The following is an 18909-nucleotide window of genomic DNA, read 5'->3' as shown; positions in this document are numbered from 1 at the left end:
TTATCTTTAGACCGGGTTGCAAAAGTAAAAAAAAAAATTACTATAGAGTATGATACACAAAACTGGCAGAACGCCATTTCATAAATCGAAAAAAAATGCATGCTGAATTTAAAAAAAAAACAGCCATCTGAACATACGTAGTCTAATCTGCAGAACTGGCATCTCTGATGAATAGAGGTGAAGAAAGATGTAGAGTACACAGGAGAGATTATTATATCAGACCTATTTCTCAAATAAAACTATCTCAAAACGCAGAACTAATTTGATGCAAACTTGTATACAACTGTGACGTTCATGTGGTAAAGATGAATTATATTCAACGATACCAGATTGGATGATGCATGATTAATGAATTGATATCATTACGATAATTAAAATAAAATACATAATTAATTGCACAGTTAGCGCCACGCCAGATTAAACATGTACTTTAATAAAAAATACTGATAAAACTGATATCACTGTAAATGGAAATTTAGCCTTACCATGGTGACCGTTAATTTTCCAATAAACAACTATACTTCGTTGATATGGAAACTGATTTATTATGAATTCGTTGGGAAAAGGGGAAACTGAAATTAATACCTAAGAATTAGGACCATTCTGTGAACTAAACTTACAGCGAGTAGACGTATTTGGTTTAGTCTGAAAATTTTAAATTTTCTCTCAAGTTCAAAACTTGAAACACGTGTGTCTTACTTTGGTTACGACATATACGTGCATGATCGCATAGCGGTTTTTAGTTCTATAAAATCAAATATTATTGAACAGTGACAGCCCTTTCCTACCTATTCAAAAGTCTAGTCGCAAAACATCATCATTACAACATATATTTTGTATGGAAGGATGAACAGAAAGTTTACAATACCCTATCTTTGAAATGGTACTGAGAGATTATTTCTTATTCAAAAATTTGTATAACTTAAACTGTGATCCTTCACTTATCAGAGAATTCAGAAAAAAATATATAGTGCAGGAAAAAAATATTGTTTTGGTGTTTCTGCCACCTTGGCCTCCCTGTGCGTGTGAACGTCAGGAAAACATTGCTGTTTCATAAATAGTGTTAGCTTTACCAGGGTGGCAAGTGACCGGGAAAACCGGGAAAAAAGTCGGGAATTTGGTTTCACCAGGAAAAAGTCAGGATTTTTAGTGAAACACCGTGAAAAATATTACTAACTTAAATATGAGACTACACCCAAATTTGCGTTTGAGCGAGATATTCAGTAAAAGTGTTGAAACAACTTATTGTCGCCTACAGGCTCTATGTTGAACATTCCATTGGAAATTGGACCAACACCCCATGTCTCATCCAACGATTTTCAAGGGCTTGCAGGCAGTTTTAATTCAATCAGGAAGCATCAGAGTTTTCAAGTCGTTATCAATAACAGCACAATGAAAGCTCATTTTGGAAAATAAGAATAATTTGGATGCTTCTGTTGGATTTTTATTAGGTTTTCAAAGGTAACAGGGAAAAGAAAGAGAAGAAAGATAACAGGGAAAAGAAAGGGAGAAAGCACAACAGGGAATAGGTTAGCCATGCTTGTCAATGAGATTAACGATAGCTGTTAGTAATATTACGTTCAGAAATTGTTTTCCACTCAAACAAGTTGACGATGAGACAGACATTGATTGAACTTTATGCATTTGCTTGGTAGATTGATCAAAGGGAATAGGGTTATCATAATGTGTAGGATCTGTGGTAGAATTCCGAGGTGTGGAGGAACCTTCGGGAATATTATGATATTCATGAAGAAGAGTATGGTGTCGTTTTTGTCATTTGGTACAGCAGGTTCTTTAATGCGCAGTTAGCAAAACGATACCCACGGCGGAGGCAGGTATAGCACAAATGCAATTCTCTTACCTTTATGAGCCGTTGAGTTATCGAAAATTATGACACTGAAAATTTGGATGCTTTTTTCCACAGTTCTGGCAAAAGGAATTATGAATCAGAATATGAATAGGAATTATGATTCAGAGTATGAATCTTCACACTTGCAGGTTTAGAGGATTTATTGAACATTGATTGATCAATCATACAGGGACTGTAAAGTATCGTCTAGATTAGGAAGCGCTCCATGTTGCAGGATTCTCTCCCATTGCCTGCGTGTAACGGGATCAAGGCATGAGGTTAATAATCAAAGCATTAAAGCCGTCAGTAGCTTGCTTTAAAAATTTCAAGCCTTCTAAATGGCGATTATATAAATATTTCAATAAGCGCGCGTAACTCAGAATGGGATTCTCTATTTTTTATTCTATTATTTCTCATATTAAGAAGGCCAGTAATGTGTGTGTATACTATAACGCGTTTGTTCTCAAAACGCTCAACCAATATTTGCCATGCATGGTCATAATTATTATCCAAAAGAGTCTGCGAATCAATATATCCGGCAGCTGTACCGATCAGAGCTTTATCAAAATAATGCAATCGCATCCGCATCAGAACAAAGACCGATTATGTCGGTGAATATCACCTTAAAACGAGGCCAATTTTCATAACTGCCATCAAAGGTGGGAATTGGGGCTTTAAGAGGTTGTTGTTGCAAAATTGCTTGTTTAGGAACAGTGGAACTATTTGGGCACAATAGGTGGAACTGCGCTGAATGAGGCTGTAATACACAGTGATTCAATCAGACATACACGCACCATGACATCTGTATGGATGGGTTGAAATTCAGATATTTGTTCATCTTGATCTTCAATTTTTAGTATAGGGACTAATACGAGTATTTCTTAATGCAGTGTGTTGAATTTGCTGTAATATGCGTCAAGCTTCTTGGAGAATACTCCCAACAAAGGATGACTCACCTAAGAAATATCATTTTCGGCATTTTTACCTGCTTGAGGATTTCTGTTAATTTTTTCGAACATTTTGTAATTTTTTCGTGGAAAAATATTGAGAAATAAGTTGGTGAAGAGGCATTTTTGAGTACGCTTCTTAAAAATCAAGATTTGCGGTGTCCACTGTATCTCAGCACAGACTAATCAGATGTAAACAAATCAAAGCAGCATAGTTACAGCAGAAGTTTTTCTAGACCCCAACGTTTTTGTTTGATTTTTTAAATTTTTTTTTTAAATTTTCGGTGGTTGTTTCAAATTCAAAAGTACGATTTTTTCACGAAAAAATCGGCCATTTTGTAGCTGTAAAACCTCCCCATAGTACCAAAGAACGAAAAGGAAAACGTTGGGGTCTGGTTCTTTATATGTAGAAAGGGTGTGCAAAATTTGAAAAAAAATGGTGCAGTAGTTTTTGAATGACGATGGACACGGACTTTCAAAACTTGCTTTCGGGAAGAACGCGTTAAAAGTTTATTGTCTATAAAATCGAAGGAAACAATTTTTTATTCTAGGGAGCACGTAGGCTCTAACATTCTCAAAAAGCCATATTTTTTCTTTTGTATTTTGTTATAATGAAACATTTCGAGAATGTTTTATCAAGTTTTTAAGTCAATCGAAGCAGAAATCTTGGGCCTGTGCGCGCAGGTCCTATTTCTACGTAGTATGAGATCGGCAAAAATAAAGGCCCATAACTTGCTGAGTTTTGTTCTGATAGGCTTTCACAGAATATTCTTGAAATGTTTTACTATCAGAAAATAGAAAGAAAATAATAAATGATTTTTCGAAAGTGTTACACCCTACCCGCCCCTTAAATCAGACGGTCAAGTGAACAATCCTTATAAATGAATTGTGATTTAATCGACCGTTACGTTCTGTACAAAACTTCATTGAATCAAACTATGTGATAAGTGCTTGCTGGCATCCACGTGCAGCTGTTGTGTGGTCTACCAGCGCCATTGTGTTACGAAGATCAATTGTTCTACTGGTAGCGTCACCACGGTGGGAAAGAAGAACCAAGCGTTGGAAGCTGATAGGATGAACATCAATTAATGTGATTTCGTTCTACTGCTGGAAAATTGAGTCGTCGGATTGCTGATGTTAAGCTTTGCAGGACGGCGAACCTCTAACTGCTAAGTATCCTGCATGTGGTGCATGTTTGCGTGGCATGGGTGGCATGGTAAGGGTTGAGATTAATTGTGAGTTGAGAAATAAAGATTGCAAAAATGATTGCATGTGTTTCATTTCTGGTAAGCGATGTTCTTTGAGCTGAAATATTCTTAAAAAGTCCCAGGTTTCATTTTTTGAGTCTCAACCAATACTTGAATTGTTTTCGCTGCATTTCATATCAGTCAATTTGAAATTACTTAGTCAATCACGCTTTTTGGGTCGTCAAGTAAAAAAACTCTATTGCTGGTGTTCCAAGTTGAATGATCAATATTGTACAACAAGTGTTAAAGTGAATATGAACTTATTCATTTCAAGTTTCTATTAATGCGAAAAATAAACTTATTATGAAAATTTGAAACAGTTCGTGAAGATTATTTCAGTATTGCAAATTTGCAAGTGTTTAAAAAAAGTGGCTACCGAAATGAACGAACTAAAAGAACTGAAGAAACAGGAAAGGCAGCTCCATGGGTCGATGAAGGCTTTGGCACGCTTCGTCGAAAAGATCCAAAGAGAGAAGCACGAAAATAAAATCGACGTTCGTTTGGAGACATTAGCAATTCAATGCGAAAATTCTACAATGTACGTCAGAAAATCGAACTAGTCATCGATGAGGAAGATGAAAAACCTGATCTCAAGGAGTCAGAAGACGATCGAGTTCTAAGATTGGAGACGTTAGCTAAAAAACGTGAAGGCGAGTACGAGGAAGCCATCCGTATCGTAGAGGAGCAATACTATGAGATAAAATCAGAGTTAGTAGCACTGCGATCAAAGAAAGTCGAGGGTACCAAACCACCAGATCACCAGATTCTCTCGTGTGAAGCTACCAGAGCTTCGTCGTTAATTGGGAAGATCAACGATTGGATTTGCTTTCGGGACTCATTTCGCAGTCTGATCCATAATAATCAGCAATTAGCAGACATCTATAAGTCCACATACTTGCGATCATCAGTTACAGATCACAGCCCCGAGTGAGATTTTCGAGCTGCGCTCTTCATTTTCAGTGCTAGATCGGTTAGTGGCATATTTGCTACAGTTTCAGTACAACGCTCAGTGTAACAATCGACAGTCGCGAAGAATTGGGATGCTTTCTCTCGAAGAGAAAGAGTATGCAACGTTAGTCTTGGTACGAATTTCACAACAATAGTGTTTTCCAACGGAACTACAAGATCTCGCAAAACAAGGACATGTGAGGGACTCGTCCTCAATATTATCGCTTGATTAATCGGATTCTCGATTGTGTGACGGCGTGATGCGATTCGGCGGCAGGCTTGCTAAAGCAGATGTATCGTCAGATCGAAAGCATCCTTACATTTTGCATCACAATACTCCGCTAGCGACGATGGTCGTGCGAGACTACCACCAAAGGTTATTTCATGCTGGGCAGCAATTGCTGATCTCTTCCGTGAGGGGAAAGTTCTGGCCAATACACATACACAGTTTTACAACGAAGGTGATACATGACTGTGTACCGTGTTTCCGAAACAAACCAAAGATTTTGGAACAAATCATGGCGGATCTTCCGTCGACAAGAGTAAACCCTGCTCCACCATTTCTCAAGGTTGGAGTAGACTACTGTGGACCTTTCCAAATAAGTTATCCTAATCCACGAGCACGGCCTGTGAAATGCTATGTATCGATCTTTGTTTGTCTAGTTGTGAAGGCAGTTCATTTTGAGTTAGTAACGGATCTAACCAGTCAATCATTTTTGGCCCCCTTGAAGCGATTTGTTGGTCGTCGTGGTAAACCGATGTTAATAATGTCCGACAACGCAACAATTTTCGTCGGAGCTAAGCGTGGGATCACAGATCTACAGCGACTCTTCCACAATCAACAATTCCAGTATAAAGTAATCAAAGCACTTGTGACGATGATATTGAATTTTGGTTCATTCCTCTGCGTACGCCCAACTTTGGTGGAATTTCTAAGGTATGTCATTTCCCATCAGGGACAATGAAGCAATCGTCTACAGCTCTGATCAATAAGTACTCTACGAGGGTGCTCTGATGCAAGTGCATCTCAAAGTTCAAGTTAAGAATAACATAGTCAGCCCCATCACATGATTTACAACATTTAGCATAAGGTCTGGTCAGAATGAATCGTCTGTGCATGTTTATGATCGTATTCGTATGGTATTAAGGTGAAGGTCTGGGCGCATAAGCCACCGGTGATGATCAAAGGATCATCTAAGGTTCTTAGAAGTATACTAATCACATCTTTAAAATGGCAGCATATCAGCAAACAGCACCCATTCTCCTTGGAGGAAGCCATGGATATCCTCCAACTCTTTGACCATTTCGATTGACATTGGGCTTGGCTAGTTCAACGCGTCGATAGAAACACCGAAGACAAGTAAAACTACCACCCAGGGCTATCCTCTACGGAGAATTCCCAGGCGCCATAATTACCTGGGTACCCAAGCAACAATTTTTGTTACGCTAGCTTATTTTTGACTAGGCTGCAACCAGACATTTAAGTTATTGTTACTAATATCTAATCACTTGCGTGGCACAAAAAGCGCAGTTTCTACTAGTTGTTAATTCGGATAAAAATAAGTTGTCGTTACGTTGTAATGCCATACTGAAATAACTTATCATTCCATAACTTGAAAATAACTTGTGTTCAAGTAAACTAGTTGAAACTTAGTCACCATCGACATTATAAATAATGAGTTGATCCAGAGAACTTTTCTATCAGCAATAAAAAGGTAGAAAAGTACTTTAAATCACAAACTTGATACAAGGTACAAATTTCACAACGATTTTAAAACTGTCGAGCGGAATTAAATTTTAATTGACTGTTTTTTATGCGCCTTCAATCCAAATTTGTTTATGAATATATGGTCAAATAAACAACGATAAAACTCTATGTTCAGAATGCTCAAAATTAATCCAACTAGAGTGATTTCTCATTATTTTCAATTCATATATCATGATTTGTAATATAACAATCGATGTTTAATCCATATATGGTTTTCTTCGAGTTTATGATAGTGCATACAACAAAAATAACTATTCTGCTTTTCATTATTTTCCCCAAAAAGTAGTTTTGAAAATAGTAATATCCTGTTTTTTTTATGTTTTATACACTTCCTGCGACTCCATAGTGTGATGGCCATGTTCAAGCCAACAAGCTTTTGTGGTTGTATTTCCGTTATCATTACGTTGGGAAAACCTATCGATAGCTATCTGAATCTTACGTATTTATAATGGTTTCGCAACCTTTTTTCAACTAGTAGCTAAAACAATAGCTGTGATAAAAGATATGTTAGAATCAAATAACGATAACTTACAAATAATAGTTAGTTCAATGTTTATGTTATAAAGTATAACATAAAAAACATGTTCGTGCTCTTGTTGCAACATAGTTGGGCTAAATGGTATCAGAACTAGTTACGGGTTGCTACTATTACTGTGCAGCAAACACATTACTGTGCAGCAAACACTACTGAATCTACCACCGACGTCATCCGAAAGAATGTGTAATTCGAAAGCCGAACAACAGCAGAAGCTCTGAAGCTATCTAATTACAGTTATTGAAGTTAATTATTGAAAGCATTGTTAGTCTATAGTTAAGAAACAGCAGGGGTTAGTTGGTTTAACAAATTGCAAGCCAAAGGTGGATATTTCGAAACCTTTTTTGGTTTCAAGGCGGCCGGCATGGTCGTGCCAGAATATGTATAATGATCATCCTTACACCGAATCAGATTAGATCACATTCGATCAACACTCTCTCTTATATATTCTCAAGTTCTCTCTGTAATATTCTCAAGTACGCCAATAACAGTTACGATAGGTAGATAAGAGCTATCTTATAGTAGAATAAAGTCAGTAGAAATCCAAATCTAAACCGATTTATATCGATTTCGTTCAGTAGTTTATTCTTGCAGACAATAAAAATTCAATAACCCCTAGTGCCGGTTTTTTATTAGACACTAAAAGAGAAAACAGTCGAACATAAAAAAAAATTTAATTTTAACTCCAATGGACGTAATGAAATGATAAAGAAGTTTCATGTAAGAAAGGTCACGACAGGAAAGAATGTGGCGAACTGGGACATTGGGTAGTTTACCTTGGGAACGCAAGGAATTTATTAGTCGAGATCTGACATCACGATACTTCACGCATGTCCAAACGACATGATCAATATCGCGATAGCCTTCGTTCAATTCGAAGGAGATGTGCATCTAACGTGTTGTATTTGGACATAAGTCTGGACATCAAACGAATGAAATCCCTGCTCACTTCCAGACCCCTGAACCATCCCTTTGTCGATATTTTAGGAATAATTGAATGCATCCACCGACCCAGATCATCTTTACCCCAAGAAGCTTGCCAGCTGGCAAGTGTTCTTTGGCGAGACGCGCTATAAAATTCGTTGGAAGCAATCGGTCTCTCATAAATTTCACCCTCAATAGCACCACGTTTGGCTAACTCTGCTATATAAACAGATGCAGGTTCTTGAAGCCTATATGAATCCGAAACATTATTGTTGAATATACCAAACCCAGTAACCGCTTCAATTCTTGATCCGTTCGTGTAAAATATTTTCTCAGAGTCAATATGCCTGAACTTATTTGTATATATTTTTGGGATTTCCATCCAGCGTAGGTGCTCCGGGATTCCACGCACTTCGCGCTGCATGGATGTCTTGAAAAATAAAGTTGAGTCAGGGACATTTAGGAGGCTGTCACGGATAGGAATATATCTTGAAGGGTCGATTTCCTGTGACATATGGTTAAAATATACTGTTAAGAATCTTGTTTGTTATTGAAGCTCAATTAGCCTTTCGAAGTTATTAATAACCCGGGGATTCAGTACACCACATCTTATTAGCAGTCGCGATGAAAGCTCCCAAAAACGATTTCAATAGAAGAACTCCAGCCAGAATTTCAAGACTAAGTGTATGTGTCGAGTGCATGCAGCCTAAAGCAATTCGCAAACAACATTACTGAATTCGCTCAAGTTTGATAATATGAGAGTTTTCAGCGGAACAAAAGCAAACGCATCCATATTCCATCACTGAAAGTATCGTTGTCTGATACAATTTTATTAGATCTTCCCCACCCCACCAAGATCCTGTTATTGTTCGACGAAAATTTACTCTTTGTTGGCATTTTGTTATCAGATACCTAATGTGTCCTCCCCACGTGCGTTTGGAATCAAACCACACCCCGAGATATTTGAAAGTCGAAACCTGCGCGATCATTCTTCCCATCATATGAAGCTAAAGCTGCGCGGGATCATGCTTTCTTGAAAAGACGACTAGCTCTGTTTTCTCCGGAGAAAATACTTGCAATGGTTTTTGCAGATCAATAGCTTTGGGTGCAGTAACTGAAACCACGCCTTCATCTGCCAATTGCCTTAATGTACATGGGGTTACTAGACAGCTGCCAATGTCTTTCACGTAAAAATTATAGAGGAGCGGACTGAGGCATGAGCCTTGCGGGAGACCAATGTAGCTAATTCTGAATGTTGCCAAATCACCATGTGAAAAATACATGCATTTCTCTGACAAAAGGTTGGGCAAATAATTATTTATAATCGCTGGAAGTCCGTGTTGATGGAGCTTGTCTGAAAGAACATCAATGGAAACTGAATCAAATGCTCCATTTATGTCTAAAAATACAGATACCATTTGTTGTTTTTGTGCGAAGGCAATTTGGATGTCAGACGAAAGTAATGCAAGGCAATCATTCGTCCCTTTATTTCTACGAAAGCAAAACTGAGTATCGGACAACAAACCGTTCGTCTCGATCCAAGTGTCGAGACGTCGAAGAATAATTTTTTCGAACAATTTTCTGATGCAGGACAGCATTGCGATGAGCCTATATGAGTTGTGATTGGAAGCTGGTTTCCCCGGCTTTTGGATGGCGATAACTTTCACTTCCCTCCAGTCAGATGGAACAATATTTTGCTGAAGAAACTTGTTGAACAACAAATCGTCTTTTTGCAAGGTCGGGCCGATTCTTCACCAAGTTGAAATTAATTCTGTCCAACCCAGGAGCGTTATTGTTACAAGACATGAATTCTATGGAAAATTCCATCACTGAAAAAGGGCTATCAATGGAACCATTTTTTGGAGAAGACTCCCTAATAATGGTATGCGTAGGAACAGAATCTGGGCAAACTATCGTCGCAAAATCAAATATCCATCGGTTCGAGTATTCCTCACTCTCATTTCCTACGTTACGATTCCTGAATCGTCTGGCCGTATTCCGAAGAGTGCTCATTGAGGTTTCTCTTGACAAACCTTCGACAAAATGTCTCCAATAGCTACATTTCTTGACCCAAAGTATGCTCTTGTACTTAGTTTCTAAAGTCAAGAATTTTTCAAAAATTCTGAGCTTTTCCTCCTCCTCGTTTGAAAAACGTCTTAAAAGCATTTTGTTTCGCGTGTTTAGCATCTGAGCACTCCTTGTCCCACCAAGGGTTTGGAGGGCTTCTGTTAGACGATGGACCAAAAAATCGTTTGGTTTGGGCTTGTTCTGCGGCCTCCAGAATCGAACAAACGAGGAAGTCATATTCTTCAAGTGGGGGGAGCTCTTCCATTGAGTTCAAGGTACTGGATATTCTACTTTGGTATTTAATCCAGTCAACATATTTTGTCAAATTATAGACTTAGGAATAATCTTAGACTGCAAACTTGATTTCAAGAACCACGTCGATTAAGTAATTTAAAAGGCTTCCAAACTGTTAGGTTATATGTTTCGAATTGCTAAAAGTTTTCGTAACATACACTGCGTAAAAGCCCTTTATTGTGCACTGGTCCAGTCAATCCTCGAATATGCATCTATTGTTTCGTCATCTCATTACCAAACTGACATCGATCGTGTTGAAGCTATTCAACGTAAATTCATTAGATTCGCTCTTCGCAATCTACCATGGAGTGATCTATTTAACCTTCCAAGCTACGTGGATCGCTGCCGCCTTATTGACTTGGATCTGCCGTCTGTTTGAAGGAATGTTCACAAGGCCGTTTTCATAGTGGACTTAATACAATCGCGTATCGATTGTGCTGATCTCTTACGGTTGGTAAATTCTAGTGTTATTTTTTAAAGCATAAGTAATATGAGAAAGGTATCATAACACCACTAGGTGGATTAAAAAAGTTTTTTTGTATTGTTCCTGGTTTAAGGGGTAGGTAGGGTCTAACACTTTTGAAAAATCAGTTAATATTTTCTTTGTATTTTCTCATTGTAAAATATTTCACGAATATTCTGTGAAATTTTCAAGCATATCGGAACAAAACTCAGCAAGTTATGGACCTTTATCTCTTTGCTTATCTCATACTACGAACAAGTAAGAGCTCGGCACACAGGCCCAAGATTTCTGCTTCGATCGACTTATAAACTTGACAAGAAATTCTTGAAACGTTTCATTATAACAAATTATAAAGGAATAAATAGGATGTTTTGAAAATGTTAGACCTTCGGGCTCCCTTGAATAATGATTTTTTTCCATTGATTTTATAGACAAAACACTTTAACGCGTTCTTCTCCAAAGGAGGTTTTGAAAGTCCGTGTCCAGACCCCAACGTTTATCTTTTCATTGTTTGTCACTTTTTGGAGGTTTCACAGCTACAAAATGCGGATTTTTTCGTAAAAAATCGTAGTTTTCGCTTTGAACCAGTCACGTATTCAGATGGTGGGCTGAGGGGCCCTGGCCCCTCCCGAAATCAAAAATTATTAAGAAGGTCTCAGACATGTGTTACAGAAATAACAAGACAGTAAACTTAAAGAAATGTAATACAATAACTGTTCCAGTGGAAAAGTTTAAAATGTCTGTTAAAAACACTCGTAAAAGGCACACCGAGAATTAGGTACATCGGCCATCTTCAGTAACATTATTTTTTTTATCTTTGGGCCACTCCCGAAACGAAATCCTGGGTACGGCCTTGCTTTGAACAACCACTAAAAATTCACAAAAAATTAAACAGAAACGTTGGTGTCTAGAAAAACATCCACTCTATCTATGCTACTTTGTTTGTTCACTTTTGATTAGTTTACGCTCAGATGCAGTGGACACCGCAGATCATGATTTTTAAGATGCGTCTCCAAAAATATCTCTCCGACGATTTATTTCTCGATATTCTTCCACGAAAAAATTATGATTTTTTGCATCATTTAGACCCTACTCCCCCTTAACTAGAAGGTATATGTTTTATGAACAATCTCAAACCAAAAGTGTTGGTTTCAGATTACTGCAACAGAAGTAACAAAATTCCACCAGTTGATGCTTGTCGTCGAAAGGGTTTCAGGATGTTGTCTACTATGGAATTTTTCTCAAGATAATGAACGTTTTCCAGAGGCATATTTTAAAAGGAAGGAATAAAAATATTATTACTTGATTTCGTAATAATATTTTTATTCCTTCCTTTTAAAATACGCCTCTGGAAAACGGTCAAAATTCAGTCAGTCTCATGTATCGCCTGTTTTTTGCATACCGGTTTGGATATGAGAAATTTAATTAATATGAAAATTTTCTCTTTCAGGTACGAAATACTTTGTCAGCATCTCAGGATTTCGGCCGTTGTCAGAAAATGGTTCTCAGAAAATATATTGTTAAATCCACCAACACGATTAAGTGAGTACTTATTGGCAGCTCCATCTCCCGAAATACGTTCGGTTTTCGGAAAGCTAGTCGTATTCTTTTGCCACTGTGCTGCCAATGACGAACCTATCCAAGGATACGAAGGAAGTAATTTGAGTGAACAAATTCTAATCGCTGCGTTATCGTTGTTGAAAGGAGATGTTGCAGATTTTGGAAAGAACTTACCACAGTATTTTAATCTATTCAGCCTTTATGCCAGTTTGGGAGTTCAAGAGAAGCTGCAACTAATAAGGGTATCTATTTTGTTTATTTCCTACTGCTTTAATATAATTCTGAATGAACACATATTGAATTTGTGAATTAGTGTATGGGAACCTTCTTATAAGAAAACGGATTTGGTTTTGAAGGCAACGATTGGATTGTTGTTTAACTCTATAATTTATATATAAGAAGACTGATGAAATCACATCACAAAAGTGTGATGCTACAATTAATCATAGTAACTCTGTGTGTCATCTTCCAGCTGTAAAGAAATATTGAATTGAGTTAGAGCTTGAGCGACCACCCCTGGTTACTACTCCGTTACTGATCGGGTTTAGCTGAAATTGCACTGGGAATTTCTAGATGATCCGACCTGGGACTGGTAAATCATCCTTCAATGTACATCTTCTGGTAACCCTAGAATTCATTGATCAGTACAGGCGCCGACCAGGCCCGAACTTTGATCGTCTAGAGAATGGGAAGGAATGTTAGTCCAACACTTGTTGTTACTATAGGGCGTATATACTACTGCGCACTCTACTGCGTGTCACGGGTTAGCATAAATTTCAGTAATGGTAGTATTCCCGCGCGATTCAGTATGTTCTGGTTTCAAGATGCTCGGATGCACCACTAAACTCACTGACTTCCCGGGTGAACGTTTCAACAAAATCCTATACTGAAGCCCCGAGAAGTCTTGATTCGCAGTTCTTACTCATGAAAACTGAATGAAAATTCGAAATATCGCGTAACGAATAAAAACTTCCCTATTTCTTCTAAAAAGAATTATCTGCTACAAAATAAACGAGTGAATAGGATTTAGACAAAATAGTTCATTAATTGTAATGACATATTCTAAAAGTTTTTAGAAAATCAGTTCAAATCATCAAACAAAGGTCAACCGATTTCACGCGCGTCTTGATTGTTTATTATTTCCGCTTTATTGTTTTAATTACTTATTAAAATTATTCATTGGCTATTTTCTCCCCTTCCGTGGTTGATGCGCTTGACGGTATTGCAAACATCATCAGATACAATCAATTTGCGTTACAATTTGATAAATATATGTGTTACAGTTTTTAGCGTTATTGAATTAAATGAATAAGATATGGAACGGATAAGATGTTGATTGCCGGTAGGGATTAACTAAGCTCTGTTTTATGTTTCGTTTTCATACTACTGGCCCTTATTAAAGTGGAATTAAGTGGAATGAACATATCCCAATTGGGTTTCACACGATGGCAGCACATGAACGGTAAATCTAGTTCATCTTTATAAACGTGGTGGTTTATGTACCATAGAATATAGTGGAATATAGTGGAGATGTAATATTGTGAGATAGAATAAAATAATATAGACTGAATGTGTGAGCAAACCAACTAATAGCTAATCCAGTTTATTTTGTAAGGATGTCTAATGGGTGAGTTGATGTGTGAGTGAAATGTAAGAGGAAGTGCATGCAAGAACGGTAATAAAGGCCACCGTTTCAGCTCAGGACTAACGATCGACCAATAGTAGAGATAAAAGTAGGGTAACGGACCATCTTTATCTCACCTCCATTAGTCATCTCCAGTCACGTACCCAGAGGGGGGCCCAAGGGGCCCGGGCCCCTCCCGAAATCAAAAACAGATATATAATTATTTAGAAGGCCTGAGGCATGTGTTGCAGAAATAGCAAGCCAGTAAACGTAAACAAATGTAATACAATAATAGATCCAGTGGAAAAGTTTAAAGTGTCTGTTAAAAACACCCGTAAGAGGCACACCAAAAATTAGGTACATAAGCAGTCTTCAGTAACATTATTTTTTTACCTTGGGCCCCTCCCGAAACGAAATCCTGGGTACGGGCCTGGTCATCTCATATACGAAAACCATTAGTTAGAGTGAGATCTGTTGTTTCTGTTGGATAGATTGACTTCTAGAGTGAGATAAAATTAGGAGCATTCACTTCAAGTTTTCGCGTCGCTATAATATCAGTATTGAAAAATTTACTACTTTTTCTGCGGTATAACTTCACAAAACCGAAGCAAAGATATTGTATTAGATTTTATCATATTTCATTGATTGAAAGTCGAGTGATCGGTAAAATAACATAGTGACTCTACTGCGTGTCCTCCCGTGCTTCCACAAAAAGCCTTGTATGTATGTATGTATATATCTATCTATCTATGTATATGTGTATGTATGTATGTGTGTATGTATATTTGTAGGTATGTACAATATACATATTAAAAAAATAAATCAAACAAATACACGATGATGACGAAAACAGCAACTAAATTCATAAGATACAAACATCAACTTATCAACAATTTTATAGAATCTGTTTGAACCATCACAAAAAACAGTGACCAAGTGGGCACCATAGCCTAGTAACGTCTGTGTGTTGGTTTGAAATAGAAGCTGATAGAAGCAAATCTTACCAAGAGTCCAGTGTAGAACTGAAGCAAGGGACTGCTGCCACTGAGACTACTTACAAAAAAATGGAAGAACTTTTCTCCGAAACTAGCAGGAAATTGATAAGTTGAATGAAGAGATAGTTTAGTGAAGTAGAGTAGTCAGAAGAGAAACGTTAAAAACCAAGAGTCCAGTGTAGAACTGAAGCAAGGGACTGCTGCCACTGAGACTACTTACAAAAAAATGGAAGAACTTTTCTCCGAAACTAGCAGGAAATTGATAAGTTGAATGAAGAGATAGTTTAGTGAAGTAGAGTAGTCAGAAGAGAAACGTTAAAAATATCTGATAACCCAGACTATAGTGATTTGATAATTTTTGCCTTTCTCATATAGAAAGGCTATGCAATCACTGTGAAAATCGACTTTTTACCCGAGGCCCGGAGGGCCGAATGTTATATACCATTCGACTCAGCTCGACGAACTGAGCAAATGTCTGTGTGTGTATGTGTCCGTGTGTGTGTGTGTCCGTGTGTGTGTATGTAACAAAATATGCATTCACTTTTCTCAGAGATGGCTGAAGCGATTTTCACAAACAAAGATTCAAATGAAAGGTCTCATAGTCCCATAGCCTGCTGTAGAATTTCATTCCGATCCGACTTCCGGTTCCGGAGATATAGGATGATATGTACCAAAAAAGTGAAAAAAATATGCACTCACTTTTTTCAGAGATGGCTGAACCGATTTTCCCAACTAAGATTCAAATGAAAGGCATTATGGTCCCATAGCTTGCTATTGAATTTCATTTGAATGTGACTTCCGGTTCCGGAGTTATATGGTAATATGTAAAAATTTGAGAAAAAGTTTACACTCTATTACCTCTGGAACAACTCAACCGATTTCTGCAATAAGATTCAAATGAAAAGTCTTATAATATCCTAAAAATTTCTGGAACATTTTATCGGCATCCGACTTCCGGTTTCGGAACTAAAGTGTGATAAGTGGAAAATTACCAATTTTATTAGTATTTTTCCACTAACGATGGTTAAAAACAGGTACAAATCCCATAAAACTTTCTGATAAATTCTTCTATTTTGCAGAGCTTGTTAGTTTGTGGGCATGAAAACTTAATTCGGTACTACTGGTCGGTCCCCTCTTTTCCTGTTCCGAGAGCAACGAATGTGGAAAATAGAAACTCCTAAAACTAAATTTACTTCGATTTCTCTGCGATGTTTGAACCAATTTTCACAAATCTTGATTTGATAGTGTAGTGTTGTCAATAATAATAAAAATAATAATAATAATAATAATAATAATAATAATAATAACAAAAATAACAATAATAACTATAATAACAATAATAACAATAATAACAATAATAACAATAATAACAATAATAACAATAATAACAATAATAACAATAATAACAATAATAACAATAATAACAATAATAACAATAATAACAATAATAACAATAATAACAAAAATAACAATAATAACAAAAATAACAATAATAACAATAATAACAATAATAACAATAATAACTATAATAACAATAATAACAATAATAACAATAATAAAAACAATAACAATAATAACAATAATAACAATAATAACAATAATAACAATAATAACAATAATAACAATAATAACAATAATAACAATAATAACAATAATAACAATAATAACAATAATAACAATAATAACAATAATAACAATAATAACAATAATAACAATAATAACAATAATAACAATAATAACAAAAATAACAATAATAACAATAATAACAATAATAACAATAATAACAATAATAACAATAATAGCAATAATAGCAATAATAACAATAATAACAATCAGTTCTATCGTAACGGCCAAAGAGATACGACGCACGCGTTTACTGCGGCCTAGTTTCGATATTTTTACGTGATATCACCACTAAACACAGTTGATTTCGATTCTTAAAGGTGTATTTCCGGATATACTATTAATTGAATTAGGTAGATAGTGAGTTTTCCCGTCACGCAAGCTATAATCTACAATTATCAGCGGTTTAAAAGTGCACATCGGTTGCATCCATAGTGATTGAGTGATATAAATTGTCGCAAAAAAAAGTGTTAAACAGCAAGTGCTATACGATCAAGTGAGAATAAGAAGTTTCGGTGTTGGTATAGGAAAGATTGCTTGTAGATCACAATATTCTACAACTCTGTGTATTATCAGAAGAAGCAAGTGCAAAGAACAAACGAATAGTTCTGCGCGTTACCCAAACGCCACACAGCATCTGAGTTTTATTTTGTTTTCGATCTGCCGCTGCTTCGGGCAGCTGGCTGTGAATAATGAGTGATACGAGAATGCCATCCAAACCACCAGATCCTATCGGTGGTCAAACAGCCGGGAAGGACAAAAGGAATAAGCGTACCTTGCCTCTGTATCTCGATAAAGACAACCGATACGGAAATGTTGAGTACCTCCTACTTCAAGGCCAAAACGGAATACCTCTGCCAAAAAAACCCTTCGTGATTGGAAAATCGGTAGAGTTAGCTGCTGGTGGCGCCATATCTGGAGCCATTTCTGAGTCTCGTGGTACGAAATATACTCTCGAAGTATGTAGCAAAGCACAGGTTGATAAATTATTGAGTATGACGAACCTTATCGATGATACACCAGTTGAAGTTGTACGTCATCCAACACGAAACATATGCCGTTGTGTTGTTACGTGCTGGGATGTAGCCGAAAATGATACAGAAGAAATTTTGGAAAACCTACGTGATCAAGGCGTAACCGCAATTAGAAGGATAAGTCGACGAACCGATGCGGGTTTCATCAACACAGGAACGATGATTCTTTCGATAAACGGAACATCTCCCCCCGAACACGTTAAATTTGGATTGCTACGTGTAGCTACCCGCCCGTACTACCCAAGTCCAATGCTATGCTATAGATGTTTCTCATATGGCCACACGAAAGTAAAATGCAACAAGTGAAGAAAGATGCAATAATTGTTCTGGAATACACGATACGTCACAGGGTTGCAACCAACCGGCAGCATGCAAAAACTGTCAACAGAATCACACACCGACTAGTCGTTCATGTCCAGTGTATCGTATGGAAGAAGAAATCATTAAAATCAAAATCGATGAAGGCTTGTCGTACACTGAAGCAAGAGATGCACATAAATCAAGGGTGACGTCATCTAAAGGTTCTTACGCGAGCGTTGTTCAGCAAAGATTAGAAAATGTTAAAATGTCGCAGTTGATGAACAATTTGAAGGAAAAGGACGAAGAAAATACAAAAATTCAGGCTGAAAACGAGGCTATGCGCAAACAAATATCGAAACTCCAGCAAACTTTGAAACAAGTTTTGGAAAACCAAAAGAAATTGCAAGAGCACTTGAAACAACAACCGCAGCAATCTAATCCCAGTCTACCAATACCAACAACGTCATCTGTGCATACAGCAACGCAAGCTACAACAGAGCAAAATAATCAAATGATAACCAGGCAAAAGGCACGGAATAGCGCACAAAAATTACCCGCCTCGTGCAGTGAAGAAATGTTAAGCAACCAAAAGCGAAAACCCGTATCAAGCCCACCAAAACGAGCACCGAAACAACACAAAACAAATCAAGCGCTATCAATGAATTCTCAAGAAATTGAAACAATAAACAACGCAGGTAGTCATACAATCTCCTCTGGCGAAGAGACAGTCA

General features: G+C 37.1%; 1 protein-coding gene across 4 annotated transcripts in view; it reads left to right on the top strand.

The window, feature by feature from the left end:
* The window catches only part of LOC131439381 (probable ubiquitin carboxyl-terminal hydrolase FAF), a 466389-nt gene that overhangs the window by 259691 nt on the left and 187789 nt on the right, over nt 1-18909 (top strand). For all 4 annotated transcript variants that reach the window (XM_058610309.1, XM_058610308.1, XM_058610311.1 and 1 more), the window contains one exon: nt 12493-12844. In XM_058610309.1, coding sequence (XP_058466292.1) covers nt 12493-12844 — 352 coding nt within the window. The remainder of the gene's footprint in view (nt 1-12492; nt 12845-18909) is intronic.

This window comes from Malaya genurostris, chromosome 3 (assembly GCF_030247185.1).
Source record: "Malaya genurostris strain Urasoe2022 chromosome 3, Malgen_1.1, whole genome shotgun sequence".
NCBI classification, from domain to species: Eukaryota; Metazoa; Arthropoda; class Insecta; order Diptera; family Culicidae; genus Malaya; species Malaya genurostris.
The sequence above is the reverse complement of the archived record's forward strand: the minus strand, read 5'-3'. Positions and strand labels throughout refer to the sequence as shown.